Source organism: Anser brachyrhynchus (assembly GCF_964034855.1).
Source record: "Anser brachyrhynchus genome assembly, chromosome: 1".
Classification (NCBI taxonomy): Eukaryota; Metazoa; Chordata; class Aves; order Anseriformes; family Anatidae; genus Anser; species Anser brachyrhynchus.
The window spans coordinates 175,946,750-175,974,017 of NC_137694.1; the positions used below are offsets into that span (position 1 = coordinate 175,946,750).

Genomic DNA, 27,268 nt, shown 5'->3' on the forward strand with positions numbered 1-27,268 from the left:
TGGCAGTTCAGTTTGACACTAACAACTGACCTTTTCAATTTTGAATTGACTAACATTTCTGTTACTTGAAGGCTGAATATATAAGAAGCCTTAGTATGATAATTTTTGCATTTTAGTGAAAGCTCTCTCTTTTTTATTTGCTGAAAGCAAAGGCTGTTCTAATTCTGAACTTTTGTAAAGATCATCCAAAATTATGGAAAGAGTACTTAAATATTTTTGGTTCAAGGCAAGATTGGTGATCTAGTTTGGGAATATTGCTATAGCCAAGAATAATACTGAGTTTATGGTTTTGTTAAAGTAAAGGTAGTTTAATATCTTCTACCTGTGCTCAAGAAAATGCATCCTGGTACCTTATGTACTTGTGGCAGCAACTGAAGAAATCTAAATACTTTAGTTGTTGAAGTCATGGATGCAGGAAATACTGTTCTTCTGTCACAACCCATTTTGATGTATTTAAGACCACATCAGCAACAAAAAAAAATATGAGTTGCCCAGTTCTTCCTCAGTCTTCTTGTAGAATCAAATGAATGCTTCCACTCTCTAATCATCATCTTCCATCACTGTTCCTTGGGCAGGCAGTTTAACTAATGGAAGAAAGCCGTTCTTCTCCTGTTCAGTTCTAGTGGCAGATGTGATCTTATTATTATTTCTCAGTTAGAACAGAGAAGAGGTACAAAGTGCAAGAGGTACGACAAAGTTGCTATTCTTCCTTTTCCAATTAAGTTCCTGAAAAATGAGTGTTCCTTATTCCTGTGGAAACCTGCAGATGCTTTATGCCTATCCTAAAAGAAGAATTTTCACGTCAAAGTTCTCATCAGTAACATTACTTTCACTATTTATAGGTTGTCAGATAATAACATTTCATCTTTCTTTTTCATCTAATATAAGAATGTGGGATCATATCGTTGTGGTATTTTAGTTAGCTGAATCACTTGCTGATTCTTGGCCATTCAGTGCTAATGAGATACTTTCCATAACTGATTATCTAATATGAGCAAAGCTTACCTTGTCTAAATGCAAAGACTGATAATACATGTTTAAGATTCATGTAAATGTGCAAAGGTACAATTGTACAGACAATACATCTCAAAGTCATTGTTAAAAACATTTTCTCTTTAGCAAGGGGAAATAACTGATGAACATCAGTAGGGTCTATACCAAAACCAAATCTATATCTGGTTTAATATTGGCAAATAAAATTTAACCAAATCTGCATTATCACTAGTCTTTTCTACAACTTGCAGTAAGAGTGAGAAAAGTGAAGTAGGAAGTCTTGCTGCAGTTTTCTTATTCTCAAGATGTGACATAAGATGATACTTAGCCACCTATTTAGAAATGATAATCTTGTCTATGTGAGGAAAAGCTTCTCTGAGCTACTGAGATACGGCTAGCATTTTCCACTAGAAAATCACCAGGTATATTCTGCCTTGTGTTCAGCTGGGAAGAATAGAAGTTTAATCTACTGACTGTGTAATCCTCAGAAAATGCATTCTGTAACTTGATAGACACCACTGTTTAGAATCAGAGGCAAATCGGGATTAAAATTTCAAGTTGTAACTTCTCACTTAGCAGAATATATCTCATCTCATTGGTCTACTTTCTCATATAGAAAAACATTCAAAATTTTGCCCTTCCAGGTGAACTCTATCATCATCCATGCAAAGTTCTTCCCTACTAAAAATATTGTCTGTCTACCTATCTTCCTATCAGTGTATGTCCACCTTGGAGATAAACGTACAAAGCCAAGTATTGTACCTGTCCACCATGTGGCAGCAGGGAGTTTAAAGCATTCCAGACGGAATATACTTTCAGACCTGAAAGTCCCTTGAAAATTAACGTGGTAGACTGTATTCAGCTGCAGTTCTTAAGGGATGAAGTAGGGAAAGAAGCATCTAACCACACGGACAGGTGAACTGAAAGGTTTGCTCTAAGCTTTTCCCTGAAGAAAGTGCCTCCATATGCCTTAACTGCATGCCTGTTGTAAAAAACAAGATACTCTCAGGATGAAAATACTGTTTGGTTTAGAGCTGCCCCTCAGGAAATAGCATAGAAATTACAGTCCTTGGCAACACAGCAAAATTTTAGAAAGTGCACCAGAGACCTATGTATTACTGTATGTCTTTCAGTGTTAGAGCCAAAAATAATTTGACTTTTTCAGGCATCTTCTCAAGGACGGACTGACAAAATACTTCTGTCTGCAGAATCTACAACTTCTGATGAATTGGTTTTAGGTATAGATCATTTGCCCAGAATATTTTGGTCATGATGACTTCTGAGGAAGCTGATTGACCTGTCTTCACTAAACCTTCATGCTACCTCAGCAGGAATACCTCTTCATTATTGAAGATGAGTTGCCTTTTTGATATGGACATGGCCTTGCCTCTTTTTGCCCATGACTGAAAATTCACAAGACTGTCAGTTTCATTCAAGGTAATAGAGTGTAAAAGAATACTGTTGAATTGTCAGTTTGGGCCCACTCCTCTGGAGTGCAAGTAATGACTGATTCTTCTGTGTACCAATAGTTGACACTTATAGAGCTGTCAACTGGAGCATCACAGCATTTTCAATAAGTGTTTTGTACTTTGAGAATTGTCAAAGAATGATGTTGCATTTGGGATAACTGGTCTTCAATTTTTGCTTAATTAGGAACATTGAAGACAAGTAATTATGAGTGGATACTGCTTAGAATTGTATATGTAGAGACAAATGCTTGAAGAAAAGAATTACTTGTCTGTAGCTTCCTTTTTCCCTGAAGAAGTTCTTTCAACTATTTGGACCCTGTTTTCTCTTTGGTCTGACCCTTTATTTGCAGCATTAGAAGTTAGACAGGGGAACCTGAAAGGCCCCGTTTACACACTCCTCCAATAGACTCTGTGAATAGGCAGTGAATGTACTAGGAAACGGGAGCAAACTTACTGTTTGACTATTGTTAGATCTGAAGTCAGTGGTGCTCCCTATAATTTAACAGTTATAGATACCAGTTTGTATGTGAATCTTCAGAATTTTTAAAACATGTTGTTAAACAGCTTTAGTACTGCTTTAAAATGAAGACCTATTAATCTGATATTTCTAAAGAAAAGGCATGTACTTATTTTTTATTTAAAAAAATGACAGGTTTTACTTATTATTTTTCTGGGGCATTTTTGTGGTTGAGATTTTCTTCCTCTTAAGCAAGTAGACTCATATGGTAGAGGCAAAATATCAGACTTATTCAAAACTTTGTTGATTGGGATCAAGTGAGTTTGCAAGTAAGCCAACCCATCAAGCATGTGAGCTAGAAGTTTGAATTCTCATGTATCCAAGGGAAATCTGAAGTGCAATTTAGTTTCTCACACATCATTTCAGATGCCTTTGTATATTAAGCAAATGTGTACAGTACTTGCAGATACAACAAATTTCCTTCAAGAGGTTTCTTCTCACGCTTCCTTCTCACTCTTCTGGACTGGAATTTGGAAGCCCAGTAGGATGCACTGAAGCAGCTATAATGGTGTTAGCTGTACTACGTATTTATGTTTAAGTTGATGAAATGTGTCCTTAGTCCATACAGGCAATGGATCCTAGAATGCCACAGTCACTCCATGGGTATTGTAAAGATCTGAACTGCTTATAAAATCCAGTAGGCAACTAATTAGTAAGAATGGGAGTTTAGCAAAGCACACAGCTGCATGCGGGTATCTGTCTACATATAGGCATCTAAATGTAAGCATCTGAAATTTGAGCTGTATTCTGTTGGAAAACTCCTGACAATTCTGCTTCTTGAGTTTTTTCTTGTGTCTTATGCAGACACTAATTGTACCAGGTTTGCTGAATTTTTATTGATATACCTTTAAACATAGAGTAATATTAATATATTTTATTCCAACTGCAAGCTTTAGAAAAAAGTTTTTGTTCTTGAATCTTCAATGGGTTATTGGTTAAAATTGCCAGTTATTAAACCACTTGGATGCTGTTCTTCAAGCATAAGAAGGATATTTTTTATCTTGTTTTTGGTATGTGCCCCCAAAATCTAACTTGCCCAACAGCTGTGTTACTAAAATGTTCACAAGTTTATTTTTTCCTCTTTTTGACAGATTTAAAATATTTTTTTCCTTACTTGCATTATTATTGATCTTCTTGTATTCTACACTGATATGAGTGAACAGATTTCAAATTCTTGTTATCATGTGTTATCACAATAATATAAGTATTGCATACTAATCCATAGGATCAGAGAACAGCCCAGGTTGGAAGGAACCTCCAAAGATCATTTGGTCCAACCTTTTGTGGAAATAGGAACCTAAATGAGATGATCTAGCACCCTGTCCAGTCACTTCTTGAAAACATCCAGCAATGGAGACTACATCACATCCCTGGGGAGGTTTCCTGTGATTGACTGATCTCTCTAAAAAATTATTTTCTGTATCAAACTGAAACCTCACCCAGTGCAGCTTGTACCTGTTGCCCCTTGTCCTCTTCACATGTGGCTCTTTGTGAAGAGAGAGCCTCTGTCCTCTTTGTAGCTGCGATTAAATAGTAGTTTCATTTGAAACATATTATAAACATTTGTGATATAGTAATAGGCTCTTGCCATTGTTCTTCTCAGTTTTTTTCTTCTTTTTAAAGTTTCATGAAGCAAATTACTCAAAGGTAGATTTAAATGAGGCGTTGCTTACTTGCTTCCTCTTGTATAACCGCTTCTCATTCTGCTTTTGCAGAATTCTGTTTGGAACTTTCAATGTTGATTTGTCTTTGTATTCCTATGGGAATACTTTGCTAACACAATCCACTAGGTCTTTGCCTTGTTTATTCCAGGAAAACTAACTTATGTTCTAGTTACGAACTGAAGTTGAATTCCCACTTGATCAAATTTGACTCAAATACTAGAACAGTGGTACTTTTTACTGATAGGTTTCTTGCTTTTCACTGTGGTATCTTGTCTGTTTTCTATTTGAAGAGCACATGTGTACAAGTACCTTGTTCATTTGGGGAATTAAAAGAAAAAAAAATAGCAGCAATTGCATCTGTAGACATCATTTCATCTAAATTGCATTGCTACATCAAAGATTAAACTAGTTTGGTCTGGATTTACACTGTAGTCTACTTTCTTGATTGCCTCTTCCTTGATAGTTTAAATCAAATTAGATAAAAGCTAATTCCTTGCTCACATGTCCATCCATTTTATTACATTTTTTCATATTAGTATTGTAAATATACTGTTTTAAACTATTGATAACAATGTCAAAGGTTCCAATTCTGTTGTAATCAAACACCATGAAGTTTCTGTTTTATCGTAATGTAAATGTAAATATGCAGTATTGTACATTGTAACTGACTGTATGTTATCATGTACATGTTTGTAGAGTCTCAACCAGTAATACTGGTAATATAACCAGAGATACTGAATTACTAGTTTTGAATGGAAGAGCTAATTGAATCAAGAAAATAAAATTGAATGAATGACTCTTTTTTCCAGAGAGATAAAGCACTACAAAATTAGGAGCAGTAAAAAAAAAAAAAAAAAAAAAAAAAAGGCTACTGAGGGAAAAATATGAATACTGACAGTGGATGTGGATGGATTTGTAAAGGGGACCTATACTAAAACAAATACAAAAAAAGTTTAAGAATAAACAATATAGCCCATACTTAGAGAATAAGAGAATATATTCTGTAAGGAATTGTTGCAGTACATTTCAACTGTTACTCTCTGCCATTTGTAGCATCCAAGTCACAGACGAGTCTGGTCAGATTTTCCAAGTTGTTTTACTGCAATTTGTGCTGTTTGTGGGCATAAGGAACACAGATTCCATTAAAAGCCAGGGATTTATCATTAGTTTAAATAAAGTGTTAATGGACTAATCAAATTATTGTCAGATAAACACGTATCTGCTCTTATCCCATGCCTCTGCTCCTCTGTGCTGCACTTTGTTTAGGGTCGTATATCTACCTGCTAGTTATAGAAATATATGCAACAGTAAACTGTGCATATGAACTGTGTGCCACAAACTTGTACAAGGCTAAGTCAAATCTAAAACAAATGGGGTAGTAGTCATTCTGATATTAGCCTACTCCTCTTGCAGCTAAATAAGCCAAAACAAAGATCCAAGCAGGCCAAGAAAAGTCTCAATAAAGCCTGACAAGTCTGGAAGCATGTATTCTTAGGTTAATACAAAGCTTGTAGCCTGTTACTAGTAAAAATATCTGGGCTACCAGGCTGCAACGCACGTTCTAAGCAAGATTTTAAAGGTCACGACAGACAAATACAGGGTATGAAGAGCTTATTCAGTTTCCAAAAAAGCTTGATTGTGCAAGAGAAGAGTCTTAATTTCTCCTGTATTGGGTACTATTAAGACAATTACTTGAAGATTTCAGAATAATAGTTCTGACAAGCACTACAAAGATGACAGGATCTACTGTGACAGTTTAAGCCCCAAACTGTTATCAATTTAGCCACTTTTCAAGTTGGTTGTTCAAAGAATAACTGGGGATTATTTCTTATTTATAATTTTAATGAAGCAGCCCCAAATCTGAAAGATCTTTCTCAAGGAAATGTATTTTGTTAAGAGAGAACGGTCGAAGTTGCAGTCCCGTTACTCGTCTTCCTATTTAACTGAGTTCTTTTAAAAACGACTGCTAGAAATGTAGTATATTTCTTTCTGAAAGAAAACAGACTGTTGGTATATTCCTCTTTAATATGTATATTTTTTATTGCTACTCATTAGGTGATGATCTAGATGAACTCTCTGAGAAGAATGTGGAGAAAGGGCATAGAAAGGGAGAACGTCTTTATTGCCTTGCAGTTTAATGCCTTATAAGTGTTTTTATTTTGTTATTACTTTGTTAACTTTTTATGTTACACATTTTGCTTTCATAAAATAGAGACAGACTTACAGCAAGGAAAAAAGTGGCAAGGAAACATTACTTCATCAAATCTTAATACAGCTCAAATAATTTTTGAGCTCTAAAAGCTTTTTTTTTCCTTTTTTTTAAAAAAAAGAAACTTCAAACAAATATACCATTTTGTAATATTATGGGATTTGGCTATTTAATAAACTCTATCCTAAAATTTTCTATTTTTTTGACATTTTACAAACTTTTTTTTTCTTATTTCAAGTCTACTCTTAGGCCAGTCAGAGTGGTTTTGCCTATTCCATGAGCCTTTCCAACATGTCTCATCAGTTTGTGAAAAAGGTCTTTGCTTTACAGAGCTGTTGTGCATTTTTTCACATTGTTCATTTATGTTGCATTTAGTCATGCTATTCAATAATTTTGTTCTTATGTTCTATATATTATACTTTCAATATATTTGCACAGTAGAAAAGTCAAGCTTACCAGGCTGTAGTCCAGATTTTCCCCCAAAACATCCCTGTAAATATCAGCATTTTTTTTGTCAACTTCCTGGGTGTGTCAATGTACTTTTAAGTAAGAATTTATATGCGGTAGCGAGTACTGAAGTAACTTTATATTTGATTTTATTCCTAACTTTTGGGTGAATCCTCTTTCGTGTCTTTTAATTGTTGGCTTTGTTTATAAGTTCTTCTTCCAACCCCTGAACCTGTGAAAGATATCCTGTCTCTCTGTGTTCTACTGTGGGAACTCCTTTCACATACACAGAACATCGATGAAGTGTTGCTGAAGTTTGTTTTCTCTGGGTATTCCTTCTTATTGTGATCTTTTACTGACCCTACAGATTATCTGGTTGACTTCCTTCTTTCTCTGTTTGTTGTACATATTTTCTGAAGATTGTCCCTCAAACTCTGTCTTCTTTAGCCTGCTTAGATACAGCTTTATGTTCAATTGGCTGAAGTTTTGATTTTTTTTCCAGTTGATTTATTTTATTTAGATATTTTGTCTTGAATAATTACTGACAAAGACTGGAGTAAGATATAGAAGTTTGCCTTAACATTTTTTATACAGTTGATTTTAAAAAATAATTGAATTTAGTGTGCTGTGTCCTACTGATGTCAATATGGTAAGAACAATAGTTTTTTATTATGTGAATCTAGGTATTGGTGCGTACTGAGCTTCATAGAAGTTTCAAAGGAAGATAACTTAATTCTAAGTTGCTCATTCAAGTAAGAGGAAGGAGGAAAGCAGCTTGCTCCCTCCTCCTATTACTGTTTTAAAATTGTCAGTGATACAAGGTACATTATACAGTGTAGTAATATAAGAGTAGGTGCTGTTATGGTACTTTTCTCCAGGACAGAAGTTAGTATAGTGGTTCCAGCCACGCCATGCCTCCTTGTCCTCATGCCTCTCTTGAGGTAGGAGAGATGGTCATAAGTCCTGGTGCAGAGTTATTGTACTAAGTAACTCCAAACAGTGCAATTTTCAGGACTGGGTGGAGAATGTCTGACACAATGTGCTAATGCTTGATCCCCAGATACTCGATGGAGCTTACGCTCTGCTTGAATTGATGTTTTAAACAGGTTTGCAGCTCTCACCACTATTTACAGATTGTTTACACTCTTTACGTCTCTGTTCTTATAACTAAGCTACTTCCTTCCCCTGCAGTGTTAACTAAAGTTAATCTACGTGTTCTAATGCTGCTTTCAAGTAGGACAAATATACATGGACTGCCATGTACTCTCAAAACGGTTTATTTAAAGTGATATATACAACTGCTTTCATACTTACATTCTTTGCAGTAGGATAAATGATGATCATGTCTGACATGATGTGTCAGTCTGTGTCATCATTTAATCTTGATATGTTCTGAAGTATAAGTACTTTCCTCTTGGAAAGCTCATGAGTACCTTTGTATTACTTACAGTCTGTACCAAAGTAGCTTGGCCATGTAGTTCTTCTGGTATATGTACCATATGTAAATTACTTGGAATTGGTGACCTTATATAAATTCATTACTTGGACTTATACTTACTTTGAAGGTGACTGATACAGTATATTCCCAATAGAGCCTTTTCCTTGACCACAAAGTAATGCATTGTCCCTTTTAGATGTTAAAAGGCTTTACAACAGAGAAGGCATTTAACATGGGCTGTTTTACTTGTTTACATAGTATATTAGGCCAAATATCCTAATTGACTTGTGTTTTTAAAAGCAGCTTAAATCTCTGGAAATGCATGAATAACAGATTTCAGGTGCATTCAAGCAAGATGTGCGATCAATAAAGAGGGTAAAAGGAAAACAACAACAACAAATTAAAAAAGGAAATAATGGCTGTTGTTATCCTAGCAGGTCCTTCTTTGTGATTAATTATAATAATAATTCACTGTTGTTCTAAATGACTGTGAATCTGGATAGTTAATTCCTGCTGCTTCCTGCTGTGGGTTCTCCAGATAAATCTTTGTTCTTGGGAAGAGAGACTACTTGCTAGTTGACCATGGACTTGGTGTAGGCATCAGCTGACTTAATGCTTGCTTTTGAGCTGAAGTACTGTTCCCATCAAGTGTTCTGTGAAACTCAGTACATTGTAAGAGGGAAGATTTTAAAAAGAGAAGGGAAAAAAAAAAACATTCTGCTCTTTAGGTTCAGTTTAGTTTAAATCAGTGTTTTGCGTTTTAATATGATTTCCACTGTATACGCAGATTTTAGCTTTTACCATTTCTGTTACATCACTAAATATATATATATATGTTTACAGAAATGTATGTTTACATTGAATTATTTATGTATTGAGAATTATGCTTTGAAGGTGTTTGAGGTAAATGAACTTGCTGTTTGTATAAAACGGCAAAATTCAATGGAGTGAGAAAACACTCAATTTTTATGGAAATTTATGATTTGTGTTTGGTATCTATACCTCATGGCTGATATGAAATTTAAGTATCTTAATTATATGATTATAATGTATTGATAATCAGATGTGACATAATTAGATGTGTCTAATTAGGTAGTTTGTTATGTCTTGTTTTGACTGTGATGATTATTGAAAACTAAAAATTGTTTTATTTTTCCTTTGTTATAGGTAGCTTGCATGCAGCTCATCAATGCTCTTGTTACATCTCCTGATGATTTGGATTTTAGGCTTCACATCAGAAATGAATTTATGCGCAGCGGATTAAAGGAGATATTGCCAGTAAGCGCCTTGTAGTCTCTCTTTGTATTACTATTTAAATTACTGGACTATTTGAGCTTGAGGGGGAATCAGAGAACACGTTGTAATAAATTATTCTCAAAGGCATTTTATTAAGTTGGAGCCTGAGCAGTTAGATATGAGAATCAGCCTTAAAATAAGAATGAAAAGGTGACGTGTGCTCTCTGAAGTTTATGCTGAATTCTTAACCTTTTAGGACTTCAGTTTAGAACATGTGACAGAATATAGCGCAGCCACTAGTTAAGCCAGGTTGAAGCCATGATTACCTTTTGAATATTTGACTTAATTCTGTGATATTGTTATTTAAACTTTAAAATGATGTAGACTTGCAGAAATTATTAATAAAGGATACAGTTTATTTACTTAAGGTGACGCTAATTTTACTGGCTTTTCAATTGTTTCTTCCTTGCAGCAATTGAAATGTATAAAAAATGAAGCACTAGATATTCAGCTGAAGGTGTTCAATGAGCATAAGGAAGAAGACATGATAGAGTTCTCTCATCGTTTAGAAGATATTAGATCTGAACTAGAATATCCTTTTGATATCGTCAAGAGAAACATCAACAAAATAATATCTGTAATGGACATTTTTCTGATACAGCTTTTGTTTAAAAAAAGTTATCAGTCAACATTTGAATGAAACGTTTCTTCCTTGCTGTTACTCTCCTTAACTCTTTTACTGAAGTAAATGATGTTTACAACATGGTGTGGAATACAGTTAAGGACACCAGTGCTGAAGGATATTTTCTTTCTATTCTCCAACATCTTTTGCTGATAAGAAATGACTATTTTATACGGTATGTTTAATGCTATATTAAATGTCAGTTATGGATTAGGTGGTTGTTTAATCATTAATGTGCTTTTACAATTTTAAAGATAAATACACTTTAGTATTTTTCTGTGCTGAATGCAGTTTGGAAATATTCCTTTGTGAATTCATGTTCAAAAGTATCAGATTTGAATAAGAATGTCTTCTATATGCTCTTTTTCCCCTTCTGCTTAGGGTACAATTTTATATATAGAATACTACTTTCGTTGAGATCTGAAGCTTATGTACTGCAAGTATAAGTGATCAGAACAGATCTCTTACTGCTACTGACATCATTTATAACCAATTGTAATTTTGTTGTGTATTTGGATCAAAGGACAAAAAGCACATTATGCGCAGAAGTGCACTTTGTGCACGCATCTCACCTTATTAAGTTAAGAGTGCTTGCCTGACTTGGGTACATCTGTGCTACACCTCTTCCACCTGAAAGGGTTTGAATTCACAGCTTGCATGTTCTGGTCAAGTGGCCCAGCTGTCGTACCATTTGGCATTTTAGAACAATGTGGTTTTTCATTCATTTTACTGCAACAGGGTTGCAGGCACCCACAGTCACAAAAGTCATGAAAGCAGAAGGAATAAAAGTGAAGGAAAGCCTTCTCTCTGTTGATAAGAAGCAGGAAGATGTCCCGTCTTTCTGTAGTTCAATAGGAAAAGGGATGTGGAGTTTATAATATAAGGATGCTTTATGTTTAGGTCTACTGGTAATTCAGGCTTTGTGTAACTGTTATTGTAGAATAAAATACCAGACATATTTGTCCTTTGAGGTTTGAATCTATCCTATAGAAATAAGTCAGCCTAAATCTTTCAACCTCAACTGTGTTCATAGACAGGATTTAAGTATATGTTAAAAAAAAAAAAAAAAAGTTGTAAAAGAATTTACCTCTGTCTCTAGCCCACAGTATTTCAAAATAATTGAAGAGTGCGTTTCCCAGATAGTGTTACATCGAAGTGGAACAGACCCAGATTTCACGTATCGTAAAAGATTAGATATAAATTTCAGCCACTTAGTAGGTAAGTACTGTGCATGGAAATAATTACAATATCATACTTTTTTCTGTATTTCCAAAAAAAAAAAAAACCAAATTAAAGTTGTATATGTGGTTAAGAGTCCTGTGTTCCCTGTATGTTTGCAAGTGTGTATTTGCTTATTTTTTTCCAGATATTTGTGTAGATAAAGCAAGATTAGAAGAATGTGAAGAGAGAGCTTCTGAACTTTCCAGAAAAGTATGTAATTTTTAAGTTATGTGGTCATCACGTGGACACAGGAAATTACTTAATAGCTTCATGAATAGTGTAATTGAAAGTGGCATAGCTTTTAACTTCAAATTACTACTATTACTTACGTTGAAGTGGGAATTGGCTATTTCTTGTGGACTGGGAAGTACAGAAATGTTGTAAAATAGTTACCTTAACTTAGCCTTTCTACTATTTATTTTAAAATTTCAAATATAAATCTCCCCAAAATCAACTGAAAGATTTATCTGAACAGTTAACAGTTTCTCAGAAAGCTGAAGCGTGAGAATAAGAATTTACTTGTTTGTGTCTGCAGACTCTGTATTACCATACTTTACCAATTTTTTTGTTAAGAAACCCAAAAGGAGAAGTGGGAATCCAAAGAAGCTATGTGGAACTGACTGTTATCAACATTTTTTTCTTTTTTTTTTTTCCTTAGTTTGAAAAAGATTTTGTAGCTCATCAGGAGACCCAGGCCCTACTGCAAAAAAAAGAAGAAAGAATCAATGAACTCGAAGCAGAATTACAAGCTTTTAAATTACAGGTATAGGACGGTTTAATGAATGTATGAAGGATTGTTTTTGAAATAGAATTCTTTTTACTCTTTTTTTTGCAGATTCTGATAATGCAGTTGAGAGTGCTTCGAAGAATGCTGTTATTGATTATTATTGATTGTTAGTTTCTTTTATTTCTGTTTTATACAAAGAGTTGTAGTGTGACACTAATTAGCTATATGAGATCCCAGTTGATCCTTTTTGTGCCTGAGCTCTGTTAATTAACTAGTTTCTTGTTTCATTTGGGTTTTGCTTTCGGTGTCATATATTTCCAAAGTAATTAACCACATAGGGTAATAAGTCATATGCTTTTAGACTAGCATTTATCACTGTGATCTTTATCCCTCAACAGGAAATTATTCATTGTGCAGTTGCTTTGCTGAAGCCTTACCATGGGTATCCAGCAGTGAAAGAAACAACTTGTGGCTTGATGAGAACATTTTCTGATAGTTTTTCAAATATCAAACATAAATAGATATTATAAAATGCGATGGAGAAGGAATAGTGCAGATTTTTGAGCAATACTTGAGTAAACTTGTAACTGCTTCAGCTCTAAAATTTGTGTAAGGAGACTTTGTGAGCAAGTGATTTTCCTGTGTCTTATTTTCAAGAATGAGGCACAGTCTAAAAATGGCTAAATACAGACAGCATTGAGAATGGCTCAGGTTGGAGGGGACCTTAAAGATCATCTAGTTAGAAGAGAAAACATGGATGTAGAAAGATGATGAAATATATATTTTGATCGTAGAGCTCTTTTATGGTTTTGAGCTTGTTTCATTTTTTTTTAAGTGGGGAATATTAGTTCAGCTCTGTGTTGGTCTGCTCAAAAATGTTATTTTGATTCAGGTTTCTGGTCAGAATTCACTGTTAATATTGAAGTCAGGCTTTAAAAAAAGTAATTACACAATTTGTTGCTTTCTAAAAAAATAATGAGCTGCGCATCATAAATTAATAAAGTAGTTTTATGTATATTTGTTGAAAACAAACTTTGTTCCTTTTTTGTGAGTGAATTAGGTTTTATCTCCCATATTTTACTGTTTCTGTTGTTCACTGGATTAAATATAGCTTCTTTTTTTACAGTGAGCATAATATATGCTTATGCTCATGAACTATTCTACTGTTAATTTGTTAATACTGGAATACTTTACAAATAACAAGTAATTGATTACTTCTATTTAGTACTATTACTCTTAAATTCATTTTAAGAGGAATCTTTGGTTTCCATATGGCATCAACCTGTTACAACTATCTTTCTCCTGGTCTCATTCCTCATTTACTCTTTTTTAGTATTTAGAACTTGTTCATATTTGTTTTCTTTCACTTTTTTTAGAACCTAATTGTTTGGTTTTAATGTAAATAATGCAGATTTTGAGCAATTGAAAGCAATAATACTGACCTGCATTTGTTTATTTATACTTACTGATATTTAGCTATTTCTTTGTAAAACTGTATCAGTCCTTTGCTTAATGTATTGCCTTCTACTTTTGAAAACTAAAATGGACTATTCCAGTTCATAATTATCAATTTAAATAGTTGATTAGTATTGTGACCAGTAGATAAATATTTTTTATCTATTCTTTTTTTTTTTGGTTTTGTTGGTTAGCTATTTAATAATGTTTAAAGGGCTGTGACAGAATTTCTTCAAATAGCAGAAAAAGTCCATCTCCATATAGTACAGATATCCTCACTATATTGAATATTGTCAGTGTGTTATCTTAGAAATTTTTATTAGTTGTCAAAACTGCTTCAATAAGCACTGTATAATATTGTCCTGTTGCTATTTTTCTGTCCACTTTGTTATAATAGGGTAATGTTTTTTATTTTCACAAATAGAATGGCTGCTAGTTTTATAGAATGGCTGCTAGTTTTATATATCTGCGGATGTAAGGCAGCCATAATTTTGGAAGGATTTTTTTCATCATTACTTTCTGCCTTCAATCCTGCAGAATGAAAGTGCTCCTGTATTGGAAAATGTTTTTTTTTCCTTTTTTTTCTTTTCAACAGGATTGCCAATCTTAAGATTTTAAGTCATATTCCGGTATTAAATCCTAGGAATAGTTCTCTGTAATCTGTCCGATAAGTAGGAATGTTAGAAACTAGGTTGTTATTTCTTAATTTGAATCGAACTGTGTTAGTCTCGATAAAATTTCATCAAGATACCTATTAAACACTTCTTAGATCATGATCAATGAAATATAAGTGCGATATAGAATTTCAGTTTGAGATTTCTGGCATTCACCCACTGCTCTGGATGTCTATTTTAAATATTGAGACTTCCAAATATGAAATTAAAAACATGTTGGCTTTATTATAATTCATATTTGTTTGTCCTATGCACAGAAAATGTCACTGAATTTAACTTTGCTTGCTGGATTTAATCTATAAACAATGACTGTAATGACATTTAGTTTATAAAAATGTGAAACTGAATAAGAATATTTTCCTTATCAGTATGGCTCCTTGCCACCTGGTTGTCTATCATCAACACGTGGAGATGCATCTGTCGTTCCAGCGGATGCTACAGGACCACATCAGTTGCCGCCACCTCCTCCACCACTGCCTTCTAATGGGGCAATCCCACCACCGCCACCTCCCCCTCCTCCTCCACCATTTTTGAATGTCTTGGGAATTCCTCCAGCATTGGGTGCCCCACCACCACCACCTCTACCAGGCCTGCCTGGGGCACAGTGGTCTCCACCTTCATGTACTTTGCCATTTGGACTGAAGCCTAAAAAAGAGTTCAGACCTGAGGTTACCATGAAAAGACTCAACTGGTCCAAGGTAATACTGATTAATGGCAAATACCTGATCAAAAATCTCACAGCTTTGGATAAATACATTGTCAGGAATAAGACTGTATAGAACAAATGATAAATTAGTTAAAATTATGTAAAATATGAATACTTTGTGCCTTTAGCTTTTACAGTTTCCTGAAAATTGTGTTTCATTGACTCATGACTCATCATTCAGGCAAATATCTGGAAAAGTAAATTCTGGTCTAGAGTACTAGAACCTTGATACCAGCATGCTTCCTGGATCCTTCTGTGCCTTGTCTTGTAGCAGACTGTTTACACTGGATCAGTCACTGCATGGTACTGATAGCTTTGTAGTTTCCAGTCAAGTGTCTTGCATCTATCTGCCCCTGGACTGTGGGAAGAAGCATTGCAGGTCTATCTATTTGTCCTCAGTGTAAATGTACTTACATAAATTTAACAGTTGAAAAGGACAGAGTCCGTCTATTTTTTTCTTCTCCCTTGTGACAGAATCAAGTATACCAGGATTATCAGTACATTGAGTTTTGGAAACTGCAACTATTTAGACCAAAATAAAGGCCAAAATTAGATATTTAATATGTATTTGATCAATTGTGTTCAGAGACTAATTAAGTCTTACCCAAGTTTTAAATCTAGACCAAAGATTGCTACATGTAGACCTTGGATAACAGAGTACGTTGTCAGTATTGCTTTATATTGTTTGTCCAAAAGCACTTAGTGTATGTGTTGTTATTTTGAATCAAAAACATTTTAACAATTCTGTAGTTGGATTGTATGTGAAAACTTCATGTGTTTTACAGAGCTCTTAAGTATTTCATTTGCTTTGGTCTCTCCATGCTATCAGAATAATTGAATTAATTTTGGTTTACCTCTTGCTTGTAGATCAGGCCGCAGGAAATGACAGAATCCTGTTTCTGGGTTAAGGCAGAGGAGGAGAAGTATGAGAATGCTGACATGCTTTGCAAATTGGAGCTTACATTTTGTTGTCAACAGAGGGGTAAGTAATTGATTGCTTTAGTTTTCAGCTTTTAAAGATATCTTTTAGGCGGTTGGGGCTTAAATACTGTATCAAAGGATTTAGAATATAACATTAAAGTTACTTTTTTTTCAGTGGAGTGTGTGAAGAAAAAAGCATTTAAAAATCCCAGACCGCTTAAAGCAGTAATGTTGAACTATTTTACCTTAGGGGTGGCAAAAAATGTGTGACCCATAAGGAAAAACTTAACAAAAAAAAAAAAAACAGTGAGAAATGTTTCCTGATAATACAGACATTTGAAAGTTTTTTAAATAAAATTATGTCAGAATACCTTAATAAAATACTGTAACCCAATCTAGAATCCAGAAGGTGATGTATTTACCCTCAGGTTGCATATGTTAACTGATGCTGGTTTGGTTCCTTGAAGGTCGAGAATCTTTTTAATGAAGTTTTTTACTTTTCCATAAAACTGTAGCAACATTCATCTCTCCTGACATTTTGCTTAGTTTCTTCAGCTTTTAACACCTTGTGGAAGAGCAAACTCTTTGAAAGTATTCCTGTCTTTAAACCTTTTCTCCCTTTCTGGAAGTAAGTTGTCTTACTGGTATAGTAGTTACATTATTTTATTCCATATATAAAATGCCATCTTGTTACTTCTTGACACTTTTTTTCCTTATCTTCCTTGAGTGGTGTTAGAGATTTAGTCCTTTGGGGCAGCCAAAGGAGCACAATAATTAATTCCTTTTCAAATTTTCAAATTGAAACACAATATTATATTTTTAGTTTGTTTCAGATTTTTCATTGTGATTTTTTTATTTAATTTAATACATGGTATTCTCAAGAAAACTACAGTTTTTTGTTTGTTTGCTTGTTTTTGTTTTTTTCCTCTCTGTAACCAAGAACTTTTTACTTCTTTCTGGTTTTGTCAGATCAGGTTTTGTATGCTTAAGTTGCTGTAGCAGTATTTCTAATGAGTTGAGAGTTACAGTTATTAATGTTGATATTAATAATATTAAAAATGTTGTGCAAAGATAAAAAGGCAAGAAAATCTCACTGACTGTATTCATTTTTTCTTGAATCTATTAGAATAAGTCTAAAGATAATTGTGGTGCCTTTATAATGTTAGGAGAATTCCCAAGAATATTCCCTGAATTAATAGGTTGGAAGGTTTAAAAGCCACTGGAGGAAATGCTGTTTCCTGTGCGTAATTAAACAGTAAAATCTGGGAGACTAGATGATGTTGAGGCCAAACATTTATGGCTCAGAGGAGGATTGTGAATCTCCCGACAGCAAGAACATTGGAGTTAACAAGATTAACATCCCTTCAAAGTTGAACTGAATGGACTGGATGCATTGTTTTGACAAAACCTAATAGAAAAGAATTACTGGATCTACAGATGAAAAATCAGTGATGTATTGTTAAATCAAATGGTGTAATGGTGGTAGTGGATAAAAAAGCTTGCAGGGATGAATTTAAATTTTTTAGAGGTGGAGCTTACTGCTTATCTGTATCATGTGGATGGTATGTGTGCCGTCTTATTTTTTCAAAGGAAGAGGAGACACTAAAGATTATATTTAGAATATTAAGTAGGCATCTAAAGGGCAACAAGGAACTAAATTTCATCGTTGTTTTAGTGAGTGGTTTACCAAAATTTGCGTGAATATTTAAACATATAAAGAGGCAGCACTGGGGATCTCAGTGTCTCTTAATACTAGCATAAATCTTGGTGTAGAGGACAGTGCAGTAACTACTTTTAACTCATGGCTGTGGAGAAAAGGGATGTTTCTTTGCAGCTCATGCATTATTTTTTTGTGATAACACTTGTCAAGGGTATTAGAGACCTGCATTTTTCGTACACCTCTCAGCCTTAAAAGAGATTTGTAACCATGCCTTCTAATGTAGAATAATCAAGCTATTCACTAGACTAAATTTGGGAACGGTCCTTGACTATTTCTAGAGCTTTATCTCTGAAACCAAAAAGACAAGAGAAACTGAAAATAATTCTGTAACCAAGTGTAAAGAATGAGCTGGTTTCTACTCTGTTGAAGGGTCTGCTTATGCACTCTTTTCACTGAAGTTGTTGTGGAAGGAGGGACCAGGATGTTCAATGATGCTTTAAGTAAATTTTCTTCTGATTTGAATACTTCAATCTGATCTTACTTAATGTTCAGTTACGGCATTTTACCAGCTGATGTGCCAGAAGTATTTCAGTGTTGATCAAGAAGAGGAAGTCTTATGTGTATGTATAAAATCCACTGAGGAATTTCTGCTACAAAAAGGAATACGGAATAATATTGAAAAGATTTGAAGCTTTAGCAGATGTTTGTATAAAAGTTAGAAATGATGCTGATTCTAAATGGGTATTGAAGCAATTGAAATAACTGAAGATATTATGGAGACATTAAAGAAACATTACTGTGAGTAGAAAAAAATGAAAGAGCGTCAAGCTTCAAACTGTTGGAAAATCACTTTTGTTGAGGATGTTAGGAGGGTCAAAGACATTCTCAAATCATGGAATTATTTGGTTTGGAAGGGACATCTGGAGGGCATCTGGTTCAACCACCTTCTTAAAGCATAGTCAGCCTGAGGCTTTTCCATCTGAATTTTGGATATCCCTAAAAAATGGAGATGTATGGCTGTAGGGTTGGCAACCTTTTCCAATGTTTATTACCATTGTGGTAATTTTTTTCCCATAACATCTTGTCGCAATATTTCTTGTTGCAACTTTTGTCTGTTGCTTCTTGTTCATGGTACACCTTCAAGAAGTATCTGGTTCCCTCTTGCTGTAACCTCCTGTTAGATAGTTTGAGACAGCAGTAAGAGTTCCCTCACCCTTTGTCTTTTCTTAAGACTGACAATCACAGCTCTTGGCCTTTCCTTCTGCATTGTATGTTTCAGCCCTCTAATCATCTTGGTGGTCTTCTGCTGTACCCATTCCAATATATCTACATTTCTCTTGAAGTGAAGAGCCCAAAACTGACCAAATGCTGCAGATACTTCTCTTTGGGAGTGAAGGGGAAGTAGAGGGAAATAATCACTTCTTTGACTTTACATATTTAAATTGGAACAATGCGAAGTACCAAGGCAAGAGTTGCTGATTGTATTCCTGTAGCAACTTAGTGAAAACAAAGTGTAATTTAATTGTTGAAAAGCTCTTTTTCTGGGCTCAGAATAACTCCATAATCTTAAAGAACTGTAAGATTGTGTACATGAAAGAAGTAGGCAAGGGCAGAGTGGCAAACGCACTCCTTTGTCATATAAAGCCACATAGATTAACTGCTACACAGGGAATGTGGGAGGAGAATATTTGTTCAGAATCCGGAAATACTGATCATTGTGTGGATGGAATATTTTCAGCATGAATACTTGAGAAAAGATTAAATTATGACTGAAAAGTGTACATATGTTTAAGATATTTGCAAGAAAACATGAAAGCTCATTCTGAGATGTTACAAGAAACTGTTAAAAAAAAGGTTCTGGAACCCTCAAATCACTAGCTTTGTGTCAGCAGCTAAAAGAAAAGGGAGTGAAATTACTGCCTTATAAACATCAGTGTGGAAAACAAGGAACGGTCCCAGGCTCTCTCCCTGACCGTAAAAAAGCAAGCAAACCCAAAACAACAATGGCAAAAAATGGATAATGGAAAAAAATAAAAGAAATCTGAAAATAAGTTGAATGTGAATGCTTTGCATGGATCTTCTTTGGTTCTCTCATAATTTTTCATTTTAAAGGCAAAAAGGACTATGAGGTATTAAGGATAGTTTGATATTTGAAAAAGAAAAACCATAAGAAATATCAAATATTTATGATTTATACTGTAGTTGCAGATCAATGAAGAAAATGTGTGAAGAGTCTTTCAGGCAACAATGGTATTAAAGAAATCACTTACTATAATTCATTAAATCAAATAAGTATGACTTGAAGCTGACTGATGTGAAATACTGAGCAGTGGAGCGACAGTAAACCTTACATGTGTTTTTGTATTATCTGAAGCCTAAAACGTAAGATGAATGAACAAAAATGCTTGGTATTAAATGACAACCCCTTTATGATAGATGTGGTGGAAGCCTGACAGAATGAGAGTAATCAATGGTGTAGGACATTGAAATGCTGCCAGCTTTGCCAGAATGTTTAGATGTACAGGTAGGAGAGTGGCTCTTAGCATGAAAAATAGTATGAAGTGTAGCAGCCTGAAAAATCTTGTGGGGGAAAAACCCACTGTAGAAACCTTGCGAATGGAATTCCTTCTAATAATAAAATATTGCACTGTATTAATTGCCCTCTGATGAGATGATGTTTGTGAGAAGAATATGCTGATATTAGAGAAACTGCAGATTTTGTGGCAGTAAAGTGGGAGATTTAACTACCTACATATGGACTTGCATCAATTACTCGTTAGGATGTTATGAGAAGATAAAAGCTTTGGATATGACAAATGACTATTTACGGTATTCTGTAACCAAAGGGAATCGGAGCTAATCTGGGAGTGGTCCTGGGCTGTGCACAGGATTTAGGAGTAGGAGCAGAAGGGAGAATAATCATAATCTTAATGGACCGGGAGAGAACAACCCAAGTGAATCTAGCATACAGGTTATTCAACTTCAGGACAGAGAACTGAATGACAAATGGTACAGCAAACAAGATACTCATGCCTACAAGTAGTCCAAAAGCTGTTCTGAAAATGCCATCTTACAGAGTCGAGTAAACACTGTACTGTAATTCAGAAAAAGTCCAACAAAAGCTGTGAGGGGAAAACAAAAAAGTGTGTGATTCAATTGGGAAGTTAAAGACAGTATCACAGGGAAAAGGACAGTATTTAAAATGTGGAAGGCTTGCCCAAATGAATGTAACAGGAAAACCCATTAAATGTAGCAAGATAAACAGGACGTTATTCATACTTTTTTAGAATTCTGAATTTATTTCACAGGATGCTTCAGCCAGTATTGAAAGGTGTATTTAAAGATTTGAAAACAGAAGGTTAGCTAGGAAATTGGTAGGACAACTTGGTGACAAGTTCGAAAGTTCAGCAAGTTCAAGGAACGTTAGACAAATTCGGGGACAACAGGTCCAAAAGAAATAGGAAAGGATGTAACATTCCTAGGCCACTGTTTGTAGGAAGAGGAACTTCCTCTTTCGGGAAGTCAGGAGAATAGTGTAGTAGTGATAAGGCTGGCACAGTGTCCTTTACTGCAGAGGCAGTACTGGGCTAGAGAGATCACTGGTCAGACCCAGTAGGGCATTTCTTAGGTTCTTAATTATGTGTATAAGCGTGTCTGTTGTTTACTTGGAGTACCTTCAAACTACTATGTTTAAGACTCACAATGCTAAAATAATATACATGCAAATGCATGGTCTGGTCACTTACAGAAAGGAGAAAAGTAATGAAATGCCAGTAAGAAATACACTCAGTTTGTGGGGCTACTTTGAAGGCATTAGTGTGAGAATATACAGCAAAAAGTTGGTGGATGTCTATGAATAAGTGTAATTAATGCAGTGAGACAGTAGTACATAGGCTTTGTTCAGGATAACTGAAGACAGAATCAGCTATTTGTTGCTTGAAGTCTTCTTTCTGGTGTTGGAAGTGGTTTGCTAAAGGTGATTATAAGATTTTTGAGGTGTGTGGAGTTGTTGCGTGTTAACCCAGCCGGCAGCTAAACACCACACAGCCGTTCGCTCACCCTCCCCCCTCCCTCTCTGGGATGGGGGAGAGAAACGGGAAAGTGAAGCCGGTGAGTTGAGATAAAGACAGTTTATTAAGACAGGAAAATAATAATAATGATGATGATAATAGTACTACTACTAATAATGTGTACGAAACAAGCGATGCACAATGCAATTGCTCACCACCCGCTGACCGATGCCCAGCCTATTCCCGAGCAGCCGGCCCCCCACCCCGGCCAGCCACCCCTATATATTGTTTAGCATGACGTCAGATGGTATGGAATACCCCTTTGGCCAGTTTGGGTCAGCTGCCCTGGGTCTGTCCCCTCCCAGCTCCTGCTGCACCCCCAGCCTGCCCGATGGCAGGACAGAGCGAGAAGCTGAAAAGTCCTTGGCTTGGTGTGTGTAAGCACTGCTCTGCAACAATTAAAACATCAGCATGTTATCAGCGCTCTTCTCATCCTAATCCAAAACATAGCACCCTACCAGCTACTAGGAGGAAAAATTAACTCTGTCCTAACTGAAACCAGGACAGGAGTGTACAGGAAAGCAGCCTCTAGCCAAAAAGAAATCTTTGGAAGTATTAAAAAAAGGAAAAAAAAACACTGACAATTTGTTTCATGTATGCAAAATGTAAGAAAGGTAGTAGTTTTGTGAAATTGACACTTCATAATTAGTGTGCTGGGTTTATAAATATCCTATTAATAAGCTGATTTGACTTCATCCAACAAGAGTCATTTTTAACATAATGGTTATATTTAATGTGTTAAAGTCCAAATGAGGATTTGAAATTGCAGATCAAACATTGCAAGAAACCACTTTTAAATACTTAATTATTTTTAATAATATGGAGATAACTGCAGTTAATGGGAGATGGCAGGGAAAATTAGAAATTTATTCTTCTTTTTTTCCTAGATATCAGAGGGAACTGATCTAGTAAACTCTAGAGAGAAAGACTACATAATCTTTGTACCGTTTTTTTTTATTGACTGGGACAGATTTTCATCCTAACCTTATTGGAGATGGCAGTGCCTGATCCCATCACACCAGAGCTCATGCCAGACTTGATTATTCAAAAATAAAGCACTTCTCTGGGAGTGCTATCTCTGTTGGCACTTATATTGACCTTTTCGAGACAGTTCTCTCTGATTTTTTTTTCTTCCTATATATCTTCCAGTTTCCTTTGAAATATGCCAGTAAGCATACAGCGTTTTCTTCCGTTAGTTATTGGAGTTGAGTTTAGGAATATTTATATAATTTCAAGATACATATTAGAGCTCCTGTATGAAGACACATTTAATATTGAAATTTTCATCTAGAATATATTTGGGTGATGGTTTTGCATCTGCATAAATTCAAATAAACTTCTCAGTCATTATGTTAGTAAATGGCTTTTAAAAATGAAAAATTTAAGCCTGTGCAAGAAAATTTTTGTGTAGGCTAATGTAATTGATAGAGTACTGAAAAGACTTCGTTTCCAGAATTTCAGGACAAAGTGGTGAAGATCTTATTTCCTTAGACCAGCTTTAATTTTCGAGGTGTTCTTCTGACTTAGTGCCAACTGCGTTTGCATACACCACATAAGAAAAACCTGCAAGGACTATGCTGCTGTGGTGTCACCCAAGTCTCAAGCATTTGAAACCACAGAAGAGAGTAAAAGCTAAGCAAGAAGGTCAAATCAGCAATATAAATGAGATCAGTGCTGTATTTGATATGCTATGGCCCATTCAGCAAGAACAATAGAACCTGAGGGATTAGGAGAAGTCCACTCTTGTCATATTTTCCTTCTCTGGAAGGTAAAAGTTTTACACAGAAATTGCTCCAAACAATGCTACTTGTAGGATCTCATTGTTAAAAACCTGTAAGACTGCCAAAAATACTGTCTAATAACTTCTGCTAGTAATTATGAACTGTGTACAGGGAGAAGTAAAGCCTACTGTGTTTTGGTTTGGCTCTCTTGTAGTATCACCCCAGCTATATTTTAAACCAAAATTATTTTAAAATATTTTTATAGATAGAAACTTTTTTCCTTTTTCATTATTTCTGAAGAATGCAGGAGTAAGCTATAGCCGTTTACAAGGGTTATCAAGTAATGACTTGTAGAAAGGACTGAAATGTCAATGGTATCTTGCAATTCACTATTGCATTGGTAGTAAATATATTAGTTGTTTCTGTTCTTAACAGGTAGGATGATCTGTGCTCATATCTTGTTTAGATATCTGTATCAAATATATTGGTTATGTACAGATTGATACATAAGAATAAGTGAATGAATATACTTGTATGGTGGCTTGACCTTGGCTGGCTGCTAGATGATTACCAAGACCCACTCTCATAAAATGAGCATTTCCCAAAGCTCAGCTTCGTTTTTACATTTCCAACTACTCTGCCCACTCCCTCAAGAGCAGCAGCAGGAGGGATGGGCAAGTCGGGAGGATAAGGGTCAGTTCATAACAGCTTTTCTCTGCCACTTCTTCCTCATCACATTTTTCCTGTGCTCCAGTGTGGGTCCTTCTGACAGGCTGTTGTCATTCAGGATAAACCTGTTTCAGCATGGGTCTTCCACTGGCCACAGTTCCTCTTAGAACCTGGGCTGTCCAGGGACTCCAGCTTCCTTCAGGGCATATTTGCCACCCAGAAAGCCAACCGTATCCTGGGCTGCATCAAAATCACTGTGGCCAGCAGGTCGAGGGAGGTGATTTTCCTCCTCTACTCTGCTCTCATGGGACCCCACGTGGAGTACTGCATTCAGCTCTGGGGCTCCCAGCACAAGAAGGACATGGACCTGTTAGAACAAGTCCAGGGGAGGGCCATAAGGATGATCAAGGGGCTGGAGTAACCTCTCCTATAAAGAAAGGCTGAGGGAGTTGGTGATGCTCAACCTGGAGACGAGAAGGCTCCGGGGACACCTTATAGCAGCCTTCCAGTACCTAAAGGGGCTTACAGGAAAGCTGGGGAGGGACTCTGTGTAGTGATAGGAAAAGGCATAATAGCTTTAGACTAAAAGAGGGTAGTCTTAGAAATTAGGAAGAAAGTCTTTACTCAGCTGGTGGTGAGGCACTGGAACAGGTTGCCCAGAGAAGCTGTGAATGCCCCATCCTGGAAGCATTCAAGGCCAGGTTGGTTGGGACTTTGAGAACCTGGTCTAGTGAGAGGTGTCCCTGCCCAAGGCAGAGAGGTTGGAACTGAATGATCTTTCAGGTTCTTTCCAACCCAAACCGTTTGACGATTCTACAATACGCAGTTGCTGTGATGGGTGGACCTCCATGGTCCCCACAGTGTGGGCATGTGCTGTGATATGGACCTCCATCTGCTGCAGGAAACACCTGTTCAAATGTATTTTTTTCTGTTGAATGTAGGGGAATCTGTGCTCCAGCACCTGAAGGACCTTCTCTCCCTCCTTCTCTAACCTTGTTGTCTTCAGAACTGTTTCTTGCACTTTTTCTCTCAGTCCTCACACTGATGTGCCCCATTTTGTCTTTTCTTAAATATGTTTTCCACAGATGCTGCTAGCTTTGCTCACAGGTTTATATATGCCCTGTGGCGGGTCTGTGTTGGAGGTGTCTGGAACCAGCTGTGTCCAGCATGGGGCAGCCCCATGTCTCTTCACGAAGAAGCCTCCACTTCCAACACCTCAATACAATTTCACACGGAAATCTATACACTGGTTCTTTGGTGAGGAGGAAGACACTTTTACATTTTTGGTGACGCCAGAAGGAATTTATTAACTCATCAAGTATAAGAGGTGACTATGGATGGAATGGAATGGTCTAGTAAGGTGACAGCTGTATCTTCAGTGAGATGAAAAAACACTAATTGTGATGCAGCCTTTTTTTTTTTTTTTGCATCTGTGTGTGTCATGAATAAGGACAGACCAAATTATTTTTTGAAAAAAAAAAGAAAAGAAAAAAAAGGTTAAAGCTATTTCAATACCCTAAAAGACCCCAGAAAGACATCGTTTGACATTTTACAGCTGTGTTGCAGGGTTCTCTTCCGTAGTACAACCTTAGATAGAAGGCATACAGCAAGGCAGGCTTCACAGACTTGCCCTTTATCAATATTTAAAAAGCTCTCTGATGAAAGGGAAAGGGAGAGCTTTGTTTTAATTGCAGTGTAGATAAGTGTGATTTTTCTTACCAACACTTGCACTACCTTAGATGAATCGTATAAATACTTTGGTTTGCTTTTTACCACAATTTGATTAAAGGAAAGCATAATTCCAAGGTAACTGTGAAGAATATTTTTACCCCTGGTAGTCTAGTGAGTCTATAAACGGGGGTGCTTGTCACTCAGTGTATCCAGAGGGAGAAAGTCTGCATCTACAGAAGCAGCAGATGCAGACGTAGTATCATGGGGTAAGCAAAAAGGGTCTTTGAAATGCAATATGTTAAGAAGGATTTGAAAGAATTTGCTATGATCTTTCTCTGATGAGCAGACAGAACAGTTTCCTCCTTTCAGTTCTTGAGAGGGGCCTCAATGATGGACAGATAAACTCATGGTATACAGCAAAGATTTTCATACCTAAAGTATAAATAGGCAAGTACTGATAAAGTTTTGCCTGTGTGTCAGAGAAAAGTGGAAACAATTTTTAACGCACTTTTTTTCCCCTAATGATAGTGTAATGTCAAAAGTATAACCTTTATTTTGCAGTTATTTGAGAGGGTGGGGGTGGGAATAGGTACATTTTTTTCTACTGTCCCACCATGGATAGGAGAAAAAATCAGTTGTCTGACTGTTAAATATTAAGGGAGATTCACTTAAAGAAGTGGGATGTGAATAACTCCTACAACATGACTTTCATAACCAGATAACCCCCCCAAATACTTTGCAAACAAAAAAAAGGAAAAACCTGAAGAGGACGTTAAAATACGATCCTTTAAAATTCTTGTTTTGTGTTTGTAGTTTACCTAATGGTTGGAGAAATCCAAAAATAGCACTTATTTTGCAGTTTGATTCTTCTTGAAGCTAGAATTGTGATACTTTTCCTTTTATTTTCTTCCTTTGATAATTTCTTACGATGAATTCTGCTGTAAGTTAATTATATAATTAATTATATAATGTCTGTGTCGTCAGTACACTAATTTGAGCACATAAGAATCATCAGTAAAAGTTTACTTTCTTTTGGTAGGAGTAAGAGGCAGTCTGTCAGGAGATGATATTTATAAACAACATTAGAAAAAGTTCTGTTGCTAGCACAGGTGCTTTGA

General features: G+C 35.7%; 1 protein-coding gene across 3 annotated transcripts in view; it reads left to right on the top strand.

The window, feature by feature from the left end:
• Positions 1-27,268, top strand: part of DIAPH3 (diaphanous related formin 3) — a 239,336-nt gene that overhangs the window by 39,309 nt on the left and 172,759 nt on the right. For all 3 annotated transcript variants that reach the window (XM_080575719.1, XM_080575717.1, XM_080575718.1), the window contains 8 exons: positions 9,905-10,015; positions 10,446-10,564; positions 10,714-10,830; positions 11,755-11,873; positions 12,022-12,086; positions 12,535-12,639; positions 15,101-15,430; positions 16,306-16,420. In XM_080575719.1, coding sequence (XP_080431845.1) covers positions 9,905-10,015; positions 10,446-10,564; positions 10,714-10,830; positions 11,755-11,873; positions 12,022-12,086; positions 12,535-12,639; positions 15,101-15,430; positions 16,306-16,420 — 1,081 coding nt within the window. The remainder of the gene's footprint in view (positions 1-9,904; positions 10,016-10,445; positions 10,565-10,713; positions 10,831-11,754; positions 11,874-12,021; positions 12,087-12,534; positions 12,640-15,100; positions 15,431-16,305; positions 16,421-27,268) is intronic.